The sequence below is a fragment of the Hesperophylax consimilis genome, chromosome 21 (genome assembly GCF_061612785.1).
Source record: "Hesperophylax consimilis isolate HC1 chromosome 21, BYU_Hcon_1.0, whole genome shotgun sequence".
NCBI classification, from domain to species: domain Eukaryota; kingdom Metazoa; phylum Arthropoda; class Insecta; order Trichoptera; family Limnephilidae; genus Hesperophylax; species Hesperophylax consimilis.
Window position 1 is genome coordinate 14,665,287 of NC_142856.1, and position 15,063 is coordinate 14,680,349.

Here is a 15,063-nt window from a genome sequence, read left to right on the forward strand (position 1 = left end):
AAATGTTATGGGCGCTTTGCTGTCCGGTAACATTTTTTTTCCATCAAAAACAAAAAATAAATGAAAAAAATCCACACTCCGTCACTGTCATTTGCATTGTTTCTCGTGTTCAACAGCTGTTATTAGCAAGTGTGTCAAAAAGTGTCCTCGCTCTTTCGTACACACTAAATAATAATAGTTAAAAATGAGACGAATGGTGCCGTGCCGTTTCGTTGTGATTGTAAAAGCGCGCCAACGTAGGTACGTACGTACATTATTCAACGAAACTCGAACAAAATATTGCCAGACGGGTTTTCAAACTTTGACAAAGGATAAAACATTGGTGACATGTGGTGAAAATATAAATAATATTTTTTTTTTTTTATCCAAATGTGCTAAGGAATAGCTGGTTAAAGTTTGTCGGGTATGTGCCGATACACCCTGTATAAGTGGGTACAGGATATAATATGAGTACATAAAAAATATATTTACATTACAAAATATATTTATGTTCGCAATCTCACCAATGAAGAAACTGGTTCTTGTGCTTGGTGAGAGAGTTACACTAATTATAAGAAAAATAGAATACCATTATGCTATAAGTAAATATATATATGATATGAACAATATATAAAGAGACAAAATCTAAATACAGTGGAGATGAGAATACACTGATAATAAATATCAATGAAGGGAAAAACAGGCAATTATTTAGTTAATTATTTCTGAAAGAGTAACTTTAGATTTAGTTTAAGTATGTTAATATCCTTTAATTTCTTTATTTCAATCGGATTTATTTCTTTATTATCAATATAAAAACAAAATTTGACAATTTCCCTAGGTATTGTGCTTTTTCCTTTTTTTTGCACTTTTCCCTAAAAAGTTTTCTCCCTAGATCTACAGAAATTTCCCTAGACATTGCCGTCAGCAGATTTGCTCGGCGGACAGATCCGAATTAGACATAAAAACTACTATGTAGAAATAACAGTATTAAGAATATAAAAAAAGGTATGGACTAAATATAGAACTTGGAAGTTATAAGAACTATAAGTTTGGGCATCTTGAGCAGATGAACGACGAAAGTGTAAGGAGTATATATGATGTAAGAGCGAAAGGTAAAAGAAGTTGGGGATGCCCGAGTAAGTCAGAATAAGATAAGTATTGGTATGTATGATACAATATATGAATGTGAATGAAGCAAAGAGTGTAATATTATGATAGCTGAAGTCCCCGGCGTTGCTTGGACTTTATGCAGAGTTTTTCGAAATCAGATGTAGGCAGTAATTTTCCTCTTATTTTATCATTATCAATCTCAGAATAAACTGTAGATTTATATAAAAAAAAAAAACAAAACCAGGCAGCCTGCCCACCCGCCACAGACACTTTTTTTTTTATATATTGATTAAAATATAACCTCAAGGGCGTGGGCGACCCCACGGTGACCTCCTCCTTGGTCATGGCCACCATGGCAGCTGAGGTGTTCTCCTGCACACTGACGCTGCGACCCTCGTACATGCGTCGCCTCTCCGCGATGCTGCAGCGCTGACTGCCCGCGCGCTCAAACTTTACACCCGCCTCTTCAAACACGTCGTCGGTCACTATGGTGTCGGGGTTGTCTTTGGAGTTGGATCTGCATTCAAAAAATTACGGTTGAGGTGTATTAATTTATTTTCAACGTCAATAATTAACTACGTCAGGCCTCTAAGCCCATTTGTACATTGTAAAAATATCACAAACAGAGAATAAATACTATACAACTACTCTACAGTCCAAAGCCAGCAAACTGGCATTCCGCCAAACGCCTGAACTGTCCCAATGTCACCCAACATCCTCAAAGGTGACACAGACCCCGAGGGAAATTATTTTCCTCAGGGTCTGCGCGGTGATAAGGTAATTTTTTCTCTTTTAAAATAGCTTTAAATTTTTGGCATATTGTTTTTTAACCTCTTGATCTGTCGGCTGAGAATTTAAAAAACTGCATGAAAATTACCTTGATGAGTTTTATTCAAATTTCGGGATAAAAGCTAAGATTTTTTTTTGGAATTATATCTGATACGAGATAATACATTGAATTGTTCATATATACAGGGTGTCCGGAAACTCGTAGTACAAGCGGGAAACTGGTGAATCTACATCACATTTGGAGTCGATTTTGTAGTATATTTTTTTTTTATTTGAGCTTTCGTTATCGAGTAAATCGAGTTTGAAGTTGATTTTTTTTTTTTAATCAATTTCTTATAAATTATTACTGAAGATCAAAGTACCCAACTAATTAAAACTATTTGAAAGTAAAACAAATGAAGAAACTCGGATTTGAAGCATTATTTTGAAATCACCCTTCATTTAACCCGGTGTAATCATAAAATATTTCTGCTCTACAGGGTTAAAACATCTGTTATTCAACCCTAAACACCAGAAAAAACTTTAACCCTAAAATAGCCGAAAAATATTTTTTTTTGGTTTTTTTTTTTTTTTTTTGAAAATGCTAAAATCAAAAAATTTTATGTTTTTTTGGGTTCCCCATGTGGTGTAGATTCTCCAGTTTCCCGCTTGTACTACGAGTTTCCGGACACCGTGTATATATACAGGGTTTTCCAATAAGAGGTGTTATTTTGAATAGCCCGCTATTTCGGTAGATGTTACTTTTGAAGCTGTCATTTTTTGACATTTGACAAATAGAAACTACGCCATTAATAAAAATGGAACGATACACGCTTCAACAACGCATTATTAAAATTCACTTGAGTGAATCAAATGCAAATCATCTTGAGTGATGAGGCCCATTTCCACCTCGGTGGCTTCGTCAACAAGCAAAATTGTCACATCTGGGGCTCGGAAAACCCAAGAGTTATTGTTGAAAAGCCTCTCTATCCTCAATGTGTGACTGTTTGGTGCGGTTTATGGTCCGGCGGAGTCATTGGACCTTACTTTTTCGAAAATGAGGCTGGAGCAACAGTTACGGTGAATGGATCGCTATAGAGAGATGATTAATGATTTTTTATGGCCGGAATTGGATGGTATTGATCTGGACAACGTTTACTTTCAACAAGACGGCGCTACGTGCCACACAAGCAACAAAACCATTGATCTTTTACAATTGAATATCAAAATAACACCTCTTATTGGAAAACCCTGTATTTCATGTTTTTGTTGTAAGACATTTCTAAAAAATAAAAGAGAATTACACACAATTACAACAGAACTGTACAAAAAAAGTATTTATTCTAATATATAAGCTGGTTTCATTATTTCTACATAAACCTGAATACCCTACACGAAATACAATAATCAAAAGGTGTTTTCAAAGAAATAATGACCTTTATATTCCTTTGAAAATTCTAATATTTTTATTTTTGGGACTTTATATTATTATTTTGCCGTTGAACGAAAATGGATTTTGACTTGCACATATAAAGTGTCAGAGAAGGTACATCTGCATACGTGAATTAATAAGTGGCAACTAGTGTTATTAGCACAAACGATTCTGATTTTGTCCTCTATACAGTTTTCAAACCATAAAGAATCGCATCATAAAAAATTCCAGCACGGATGGTTTTAGAGCAAGCGCACGGTCGTAAAAAATGACGCTCATCGATGATCGAAAAATGTTTGACTGATTAAGGATTTTAACGGTAATTGCCTGTGCGATCGTCTCCTTTTAGAATAAATAAAAAATAAAAATTTGTAAAAGCCAAAACGTAAAACGTAAACGTAAAAACAGTAAATTCATCAAGTGATATTTTTGTATTTAACTAACCCAGTAAAGGTAATATTGTAAGGCAAAATGAATATACAAGGTCGACACAGCATATGCAGTCACACGCTGTGCGTGGGCACGATTCTTTAACAATGCAAATGCAGGGGTCCAGCCCCTAGGAGTTTAATATCAATCATATTGCCTGTGTTAATTGGTAAATGACTGGGATGCACAAAAATTCGCTTTTTTTAGGTAGATGTTATACATTATAACTACACTAATGTCCCTCTACAATCTCTACATGATTGAATGCATCGCTGGTGCCACATCATCATCATTCTCACACTCATTATCAAATTCAAAAAAAGATAAAAACAGTTAAGTACTGACTTTACTTCAAACATCTTCCTGCGCTCTGCGGTGCTGGGGGTTTTGGGTTTGTATCCTGAATCTGAAGAATTCACATCTTCTTCAATGCTGGAGTCAGATTTTCCATTCTGGTAGTCTCCATCTAAAACAAATACATGTATTTATTAATAACCTCGTGGAGATGGTCAGCAAGAGTTGCCACATAAGTCAATGATGTATAGCAGCTAAGAAGGTTCTTCCATGAAACAATATTATTGACGATTACAGTTTATACTGGGTATTTGTGACCATACATTGGTTGGAATATACATTATTAAAATTTGGATAAATTCTACACAGAGATCCATGATGACTTTTCATCTTAGAAGGGCCCGAATATGTGACTGAATATGTGACTGAAAACCTAATAATAATTAACTTAACAGGTAAAAAAACTGTAATCTAGTCCTTTAGCAAAAATCACTGATCATGATTAATGGCATGTAAAATCATCTATTAAATAACTCCATAATAGGCACAAAACGATGGGCAGAAGTTAAATATTTCAGGACTTCCAGGTAGATTAAGATTTGTTCATATCGTCGCATTAATTCGTAGACTGCGTAACTCCAAATTTTTCGAAAATACGTTTTTAATGCCATCTTGTGTTAAAATTAGACCCGCATCGACTAGTAAAACTCGAAAATTTAAAAAAAAATTAACCTTTTAGATAAACACAAATTAGAAAACTGCGTAAAATTATGGTGCCATTTTTACTCGCGAATACTTTGTAACTCCTTAATTCAGTATTGGCCGGTGAGCCGTGCACGCTTGTTGTGTTTTTGACTGAGGAAATTTATTTACGGTGTAATAGTTTTACCGTGAAATTAACTGAGATAAGTTGATTAATCAATTTTGAACATTTTATAACCTTAATTTTTATTGTGAAGTCACGAATAGTGTTTTGTATCTGTAGTCTATATGGCCAACAACACTGCCTGCAGGGGATCGCTTCCACTTCTGGCTGCAGTTCTCTTTATTGTTTGATGATGTCGTTCAACTATACCGTTTCCAGCTGGTCGGTATGCCGCGCGAAATCTTTGACGAACATTCCATCTCTTACACTTATCTGTAACACTGTACGGGCCTCTTTCCCGAAACACTTCTTCCAAATGTCTGATAATCGAAGCTGTATTATCTGACTCGATTTCCCGCCACACGGAAAATCTACTTGGACCGCAATCGATAAATGTGAGTAAACATTTCCTACCGAAATGAGTAACATCAACTGCCAAGCAACTCCAGGTTGTCACAACATTAAGATTACCCGCTTCACGGGATGATGGCGGAGGGTCAATTGTCCTGCATTGTACGCAGGAACGCACGCATCTATCGACGTCCTTTCTTCTCGCCTCGGGATCGACCAGCCGGGCAAGATGAAGCGTTCACTTTACTCCAAATGATGAAGAGTTTCTTCGCTAAAAGCACATGTTTGCTCACCAGTTCCACTTTCAAGTCTCTCCCGCCTATCTTCACACTCTGAGGAGTATCTTTCACAACGTTTCCTGTCATGGCTACTCTTTGCCCGGGTCTTGCAAACCCTAGTAAGTACATCAGTTTTATTTCTACAGGACAACAAGGGTGATCGACAATGTCAGATCAAATTCTTCTAAAATCTCCTTCATCAACCCCAAGCGTCACTTAACGAGCATCTCTGACCCGACTACTCCCGGTCAGTGTAGATCTCACCCAGCACAAAACCGTCGCCGAATCTGTAATGATCTCCAGAGTTTGAAGATTTCACTTGAGAGTCAGATTTAATCCCTTAAGGAAGGAAAAGTACCAGCATTTACAAGACTTAAAACAGACATTAGAAAAGGATTACCACTCCTTTAACGATAACCTTTCGCATCATTAAAATCATTAAAATGCATCTAAATAGACTGCCTCGACATACACATACATTGTTGTGTTTTATTTTGTAAATGTAAAATTCCTATCTCCCAAATTTTCCGCTAGGTTGTTCATAAAACTGTTCGCAGAAAAGTATGTATCTTTTGTAAAATGCGTATATCCATTCTCGGTTTTTACGTAAACTTCCTAACTCCGATTTGAAATAGAAAGCCTTAATTTACAAAAGTTTAATGATTGAAAATAAATTTCCAAATATATTATATGTTCGAAACATAAATAAAAAGAATAAGCCGTCTTTCATTTTTTTTCACGACGAGGTTTTTTGTGCCTCCTGTAAAATTTTACATTTGGGAGTTACGCATTCTACGAATTAATGCGACGATATGCAGAATTATTCTGGACCCTATCGAATCCTATCTGTGCCACCTAACCTTACCACACAATGAGAATTCAATACACGACCAAACAGACCATTTATCAACACAGTAAAACTTGTTTAATAAATTCCCACATAAAAAGTTTTCATGCTTAGGAAGTTTGGTTTTTTCGGCTCCTTGAAGACCGAATTCGAGGAAACTTTACACACTGTATCGATTTAATTAAGAGAGTTTCACTGTAATAAAGAGTATAGGAACAAACCTTTAACGGGATTAGCTTCAACATCACTGGTCGGTGAAGCCTTATCTCCACTTGAGTAATCGGGAACATCCTTGAGAGTGGCATCAACGATGCTCACATTTCCTGCAAAGAAAAAAATAATTAATCCTATTGGATGAAGTATATCAAATAATATTTGAAGAGCCGTCAATGACTAGATTTATAAAACTGAGATGGCTGCTGGGCAGGACATGCAGAGAAGGTGAAAAAGATATCATCAAGATTTTCATATTGTCTGTCATCATTGCATAAGATTGCTGTGTATTACCTATTCTTGTAGACGTGTTAGTCTGTCTTGATAAGTTCACTTGGCAATCGATATTATGACAATATTGTTGGGCCAAATATAATTCCTTCTTGCTCTGTTGCATATGATTATTAGTAAATAACTTCAAGTTTATAGAAATTCGCCACGGACAATGATCAAGCAAGTTAAATAGTACAAAACCTGTGTACTTTTAACGATTGAAGCGATCGACGCAATCTATTTTGTGAGTTTTGTATGAAATTAATTCGGTAGTAGAAATAAACAACATATGTGAAAACGATTGTGCAAGGAACAAAGACAAACAACAGAGAGATTTCACTGTATATAAAACAATAAAAAAAATTAAAAATTACTGTACCGGTCTCATTAAGGATATCCTGAATGGAGAAAGGCAACGCAAAGGAAAAAGGAAGGTTGGGAAGATAAATAAGATATAGGTTTGTATTGGTTGGCTCACCCGTAGCGACAGGGCTTGTCTTCTCAGTAGGCGAGAGCACATCCTCGGGGGGCGAAACGGACCCACCATTGTTCTCGCAGTCGGCAGGGGGGGGTACACACGCACCCGGCACGCTTGGCACGCTGAATACCCGGTCAAATGAAAACTCCTGGCTGCCCTGCGAGGAGGAGAATGGCTTGGGACCGAGACGCGGCTGAATGAAGGAATACCCAAGTTAGTTAGACGGCAACATAGATTATTAAAAGAGCCCTGCAATATTCAATTCTCATACATATATCACGAGAATTCTCCGTTGCGAGGCTGAGAGTGTTAAAGTCTGTTAAGGTCGGTGCAAACAACAAAAAAACAAATATCAGTTCTAATAATTAATTGGATCCGAACGGATAGTGCAAAGGTTTGTACGGAAACATTAATTCGGTGTAATGACACGGCTACAAATGATTGTGATGTGCGTGGACAAACTGTTAGAAAGAATCTAACGACAATGATTATTTTACAAAACAACATATTCTGGATTTAGAAAACCTCTGTGGTAATTTTGACTCGAGGCCAGCGAGTGGTCTCGAGATCTGTTCCCGGGGAAATCAAAAAAAAACACCACATATTATGTTTCCTGGTGGCCATGACCGTGATCAGTTGTCAAATACCTCTTGCTCTGTAACGACCTTGCTAGGTTGTGCAGTTCATGATTATTTGAAGTGTCATTCGCCAGGAGATAATCGATGTTATACAGTGCTTGTGATCTTCTACCCATTGTGTTATTGTGCAAGTCAACCATCTGACCAACAAAATGAAAGATTTTCTGCCGTAAGTACGCTCTCTTGTGCAGTACTCCTGTCTTGGGTGTGAAGCATTCAAGCTTGCATCGGAATCACAGTTATTCAAAGGCAGAGAGGAGAACGATTCCTTCTCTTTGACTCAATCGCGTCCTCTTACGCATTATGTGAATGATCATAATAAATTTGTTAAAAAATCAAAAATATTACATGTGTACGCGTAGTATGCATCAATTTCTTTTTTTTTTAAATGCGTGTAATATTGTGTGTATCCTCTGCCCATAAATTATTGTTTCAATAGAAATGACATAATTGGTGCAAATTATGTGTTTACCTCACATTTAGCGAATAAAATTTCACAAAGAAATGCTGTTGTTATAAGAAATTTAATTAAAATGTATTGAAAATAGACAGCTTTCATGTCACCCTACACTTTCATGTCATGGAAACAGAAAAAAAATGCATTTTATTAAGCCCTAAAAACAAAATATAATAAATTAGCAAAAAAATGTTAACACGAAAAAGGATGAAACAAATTATTAAAGCAAACAAAACATCAACAAATTAAATATATTTAAACAAAAAAACAACCAAAAAATAGGTAATAATTTATTGAGAATATGTTGTTCTTCCATACCTTGTACGCGCTGACGGTTTGTGCAGTAGTCCTTGGCCTGGCTACCGGACGCGGTACTCCATTGACCACGTTAACATTGGACAGTGCTTCTTCACCCGCTCCTCCTTCAGAAATAGAAGCGCGAGGCATTGGTTTAGGAGGCACCATAACTGGAGAACTACCATTGTTCAGAGGCTCGTTGGGATCGGAGGAACAAGAGAAACCATTGGACTTGTTATCGAAACCGTTCTCATGATGATCAAGATCAGGCTGTTCAGATTCTACGACATCACTGAAATCTATTTGATCGTCGTTCATAGCTTCGACTTTCTGCGTTGGCTTTTCATCGATCAACGCTTCGACGATCTGCGTCGGTTTTTCATCGATCAGCGCTTCGACTTTTTGGGTCGGTTTTTCTTTCTTTTCTTGTGACGGCGGTTTCTCCATTCCCTTGATTAGGTCTTTTACATTAACAAAGTCGATCTTCGAATCTTCGGTCATTTTGACAATGTCAGGTTGTTCGACCGGGGGCGTGAACTTTGGTTGGGGTTTTATCAACGCTGTCGGAGGAGAGTTTAACTTAGACGATTTTGGAGATGGATCGACCATTGTTTCAAGTTGTTTGACATATTGAGATAGAGGTCCTCGATGAACCTAAAAAAAATAGTTAATACAAAAAATATTTAAAAACAGATTGAATATTGATCACACAAATTTAAATCATGTATTTTAATAGTTGATTTGGGTCGTTTGATAAAAATTCCTTCCCCAAGTTAGTTTAAAAAAAAATCAATCACCTTCAATTTGTTTATAAACCCATTCCCATAATTTTACCAAAACCGAAGGGTTTTCTTAAAAAATTATCTTTGTATTTAGTGCAAATCAAAATTCCAGAAAGAGTGCTTAAAATTAATATTAACAAAGTGAGAAAAAAGAAGAGCTAAATAAATAAAAATATTAACTAACATAAACAAAGAAAAAACTTACCTTGAAACAAAGAAAACCAAATATAACACTGATATAATGTGACAACAATACTAAAACACATAAACAGTGCGCTATTTTTTTACAACATCAAAACAAAAAACCAAAAAGTGTTTAGAAAACCAATAATAATAACAATTCTACCATGCGCTAGTTGGATTTGTTTGCAATTTTCCGAAAAGTGTAATATGGTCGAACTAGGTTATAACAATAATCTATTTATATGAAGAAGATTGTCTGTGGGGGCTGGTGAGTGGGTGGACATCGGGCTGGTGGCTTTTGTATGATTTTTATACAAATTTACATTTTTATTCCGGAATTGATGAAGTTTTGCACACTTGACCTTCAAAACAAGAGGAAGGTCACTGTCTAAGTCTGATTTCGAAAAACACTGTGTAAAGCCCGGACAACGCCGGGGACTTCAACCAGTCATAAATATTTTAATTAGGCTTATCTTCATATATAATTGTTTGGTCTTATAACGAGGTTGCTTAATCGATATACCGTACAAATAATATTATCAACACAATTTCAAATCAGGCAATATTTAAAAATGACATATACATGTAAAAATTATTAAAAAAAATCTGACTTTATTTGAATACGTTTGTCATGATTCAATTCATGATACAAATTTTGACATTTTAATTTATTCCATGCAAATTACGTCAACAATGGATAAACATAATTTCAAGTTCAAGACGGCTATCATTTATAACACAAAAAACTTACGACTGACATTTTTTCACCTCTCCCTCTAATACCTTAAAAATCTTAGGTTGTAGATATCTCTATCTCACCACGGTCATGTCCGAAAATCCCTTTAAAATAAATTTTGTATGATACTAAGCATAGGTCAGACATTATAGTGTTTACCTCCTTTGTCTGTATAGCAAAGAGAAAGAAAGGAGATAAAGCTTGGGGACAAAACCATCGCTCTAGGCCTTGAGCGATAGCTGAGACCTAAATATGGGCAGCCATCGTTCGACTAGTTAACACTATATGGTCAGGCATTTTACCGCCAAATTGGGGGAGAAGCGCGGGTGTTTTTTTTAAATTTTAGCGCCAAAATTAGACATTCCGCAAAATCTTATGATCTATTTGATATTTTTCGATGAAACTTTCAGTGTTTTACTAAAAAGATGTCTCTATTTATTTACTTAGCAGTGTATGTGTAATTCCTTTTTTTATGAACAAAAACTTTCTACTTTCTTGGGAATCATAGAAAAAACAGTATTTCACAATCGAGTGCCGCGTTTCACTGCGTAGTTTGTGAGCGGAACATACGCGAAAACGATTTTTTTTTTTGTTGTGTTTCAAACTCATTGTATTGACAGGTAGATAGATCGGGTACCGCCGACAATAGAAAACACATGACCCCGCACCCATTTAGAACCCCTTGTTTACAAGTTTCCCGCTCCTTACCGCTTTGCGCAACGAAACGAGTAAACTCGTCTCCCGCGTCTTTCTGTAAAAAGGCGTATGATGAGTTTTCTCATTTCCCGCAAAGAATGTGTTAATAATTAATATAATTAGTAGGAAGATTTCTACAAACACCGCCGTACGGTGTACTCCTTTACGCATATTTTTTTACAGACGTACACGGTACGGCCATACCCTCCCAAAGGCTAAAAGGTTAAAATTTTCCTCCAATGTCCTTTTTCCCATTGTATGTACAGTGAAACTCTCTTACAAAGTTAACCAAAGGGCCGAAAAAAAAAAAACTTATTAAACTTTTCACTGGGTTACTGATGAATATAGGTTAAATGGCGTCCGCAACTTTTTTTGTGGCATTCATACATTTACAATGGAAATGTAAACATACATGCGTGCGCTTCGCACTGAAGGATACGTACAAGTTACAAGCATGCGCACAGCGTTCTATAGGTTAAGCATGAAAACATCACAGTATTGTTTTTCCGTTATACATAATATTATGTATTTTTATTATTAATACCTTCACAACTAAATTGTATTTTTAAAATGCACAGAAAATTAAACAAACAATTCCTACGTGAAATTAATTGGTTCTTGATAGTATTCAGATATTATTTCTTTGATATTATGTTGTTTTGGTTATAAATGTGCAGCATTTTTTTTCTCAAAATTAGGTGCATACAAACAAAATATTTACTAGCTAAGAAAACGAAAATCTACTTATTAAAATATAAAGTGTACATTCAATTAAAATACCTACATAAATATACAAGATTACGATCACAAACGCAGGATATAAGAATCTTTTATATTATTAGATATTGCAGCTGATTATCTAAAAATACATTGTAACTTTATCCAAATCTGATTTTGATTTAAATCAGTGATAAACATTGTTTTATCTCCGAGTAAAGCTGTAAAAGAGCAGTATGTGTTTTTTTTAGCGTTGCATCAGAAAAATACTACATAGTTATGTTTATATTAAAAGCTTAAAGTCAAGATAATATATCTCCATAAACAATTATTACAAGATAAATAAAGTTAAATAATTTGAATCCCTTGGAAAAGCTGATTGACTCATTAATATATGCACAAGATTGGAATGGAGTGAGTTAGAGATGTCATATTTTTAAACATACAAATAGGGTTCTCCCCAGTAGAGCGTAATTCATAATGGTAACTGGGCAATTCAGGACAGTGGCAATTCAACACACCCTTGAAAAGTGATATAAAATCATGAAAAGTAATGAAAAAAAGGCAAGGTTGAATAGGTTTTTTTTTTTTTTTTTTTTCCTTTTTTCTTAAAATTTGTATACAGTTTTTTTACATGCTTTTAGACTACCACACTAGACACATGTCCGTATTACATTAGGTTAGGTTAAGTTATACTTTTAATGATGTAATTTCACTATTCAGATTTGAATTGTCACTGTCCTGAAATTTTCGCATCCGATTACCGCCGCGGCCGACCCTTTAAATTTGGATATTCCATGTAAATTCATAAAAATTCAATATATTTCCACGTAAATCGAAAATTTGAGGCCGGTCCTTCAAACTCGGATATAAAAGTAAATTTGTAAAAATACAATATATCCGCATAAATTGAAATTTCGACTAACCCTTTAAATACAGAGATGTAAATTCGTAAAAATACAATTTATTTCCACGGGAATCAAAATTTTGCGGTCGTTTTCTGTCGGCTATTTAAACTCAGATATTCAAAGTAATTTTCGAAAAAATACGATATATTTCTGGGTAAATTGAAATATTGCAGCCGATTTCTATCGCAGCCGGCACTTTAAATTGAGATATTCTAAATAAATTCGTAAAAATACAATATAATTATGCGTTAGTCAAAATTTCACAACGACCGATATCCGTCGCGGCTGACCCTTTAAATTTAGATATTTGGTATAAATTCATAAAAATAGATGACTTTATCTCGGCCCGTCAAACTAGGATATTCTAAATGAATTAGAAAAAATGACATTCCAGTGTAATACAGTAGAACCCTGTTCATTTGAACCCCGATAATTCTAAAAAACACGTCATTTGAAATTTTAGTCGAAAAAATATCCCCGGAAAAATTTTTGATACAAATTTTTTTTTAGTTCAAAATTTGTTAATTCGTAATTCGAAATTTATTTTTATCCACGCACGAAAACTTGGTCATGTAATTCGAAAAAATTAAAATTATGCGAAAATAAATCATAAAATTTCATATATCTGAATCTGAAAGACAGCCATGGCGGTAAAATGCCGAAAAATGTATTTTGACGTGGTTATACATTGTCCTAATTAGTATTATTATTTTTATATTAATGTTTGTAAATCTGAATGGATTTACACTGGAATGTCGTATTTTTTCGAATTTATTTCGAATATTCGAGTTTGAAGGACTGAGAAAATTCATTTTACGTGGAAATATGTCGTATTTTTACAAATTTACACCAAATAATTGAATTTAAAGGGTCGGTCGCGATAGAAATCGGCGACGAACTATCGATTTACGCGTCAATATATCATATTTTCATGAATTTACTTTGAGTAACTGAACTTGAAAGGCCGGCTGCGACGAATATCGGCGGCGAAATTTCAATTTACGCGGAAATACATTGTATTTTTACGAATTTACACCAAATAACTGAATTTAAAGGGTCGGTCGTGATGGAAATCGGGCGCGATTTTCGATTAACGAGGAAATATATCGTATTTTTATGAATTTACTTTAAATAACTGAATTTGAAGGGCCGAATGCCGACAGGCGGTAATCGGCTGCGAAAATTCATATTATTATGAATTAACTCCAAAGATTCTACCCGCATTTGAAGGGGCGGCTGAGGAACCCGATTATCGGCGTCTTTTTTTTTTTCATAAAATTTCGAATTACATGGGAATTCGTTAATTCGAAATTTGATTTTTGATGTCCCGTGGATTTCGAATTAACGAGGTTCTACTGTATTGGTTCAGATTTACAAAATAATAATACTAATTAGGATGATGTATAACCACGTCAAAATACATTTTACCGCCATGGCTGTCATTCAGTTGATTCAGATTTACGAAATTTTATGATTTATTTATGTAAAAAACGTATTTTTTCAAATTACACAAACAAATTTTCGTGCGCAGACAAAAATAAACGTAGCTTTAAGAAATAACGAATTTGGAGTTACAAAACCATTTTGTACGAAAAAAATTTTTTTGGATTTTTTCGAATTAACAGGGTTCTACTATATCAACAATGACTGCAGTTCACCAATGACACAAGAGTTCACTTTGACAAAATTAAGCAGATTTAACTTATATTTGCGATCTGCTTCGAAACAGTCATGCTTAGGAGTGTTAACCGATATTGTCGAATAAACTTTTATCGATGTGTATGTTTTGATGAAACAATTTTTGGGTTGTTGAGTCGTGTTTTATCTATCCTCTGTTCAACAACCCAACAAAAAACAGTCAACATAAATGCACAATACATGGCTGTGCAAATCTCAACTTATAAAAGATATTAATATATAAAAGAAATTAAAACAATAAAATCTGCTATCATATAAAAAAACAACAAACGTGCAACAGAAATTGATACAGTGAAACCCACTTATTAAGTTCTCAGATAAGAAGTTTTCATGCTTAAAAAGTTTAGTTTTTAATTATTGAAGACAATATTAGCGATTGCTAAACGAATATTTGAAACTGAAAAATCAGAAAAAGATATGGTCACATCTAGGACTTGAACCCAGGACCCGGCACCACTCTACAAACTGAGCTACATAATGGGACCTTATCTCCTTAGATCATATTTAACTGTATTATAATTCTAATAAGAACTGCCAACATTATCTTCATTTTCTCACTGCACATTTTTACTGACTGCTATCTTTGTGTATGATTCTGTTTCAAATTTTCGTTTAGGACTCGCTAATATTG

The 15,063-nt window shown here is 34.8% G+C and overlaps 1 protein-coding gene across 1 annotated transcript in view; it reads right to left on the reverse strand.

Annotated features, from left to right (window-relative positions):
• The window catches only part of pod1 (coronin), a 40,646-nt gene that overhangs the window by 15,166 nt on the left and 10,417 nt on the right, over window positions 1-15,063 (reverse strand). Inside the window, exons 8-12 of the mRNA XM_089644688.1 lie at window positions 8,734-9,366; window positions 7,321-7,513; window positions 6,578-6,679; window positions 4,067-4,187; window positions 1,394-1,609 (exon numbers count right to left, since the gene is read on the reverse strand). Of these exons, the coding sequence (XP_089500814.1) occupies window positions 1,394-1,609; window positions 4,067-4,187; window positions 6,578-6,679; window positions 7,321-7,513; window positions 8,734-9,366 (1,265 nt within the window). The remainder of the gene's footprint in view (window positions 1-1,393; window positions 1,610-4,066; window positions 4,188-6,577; window positions 6,680-7,320; window positions 7,514-8,733; window positions 9,367-15,063) is intronic.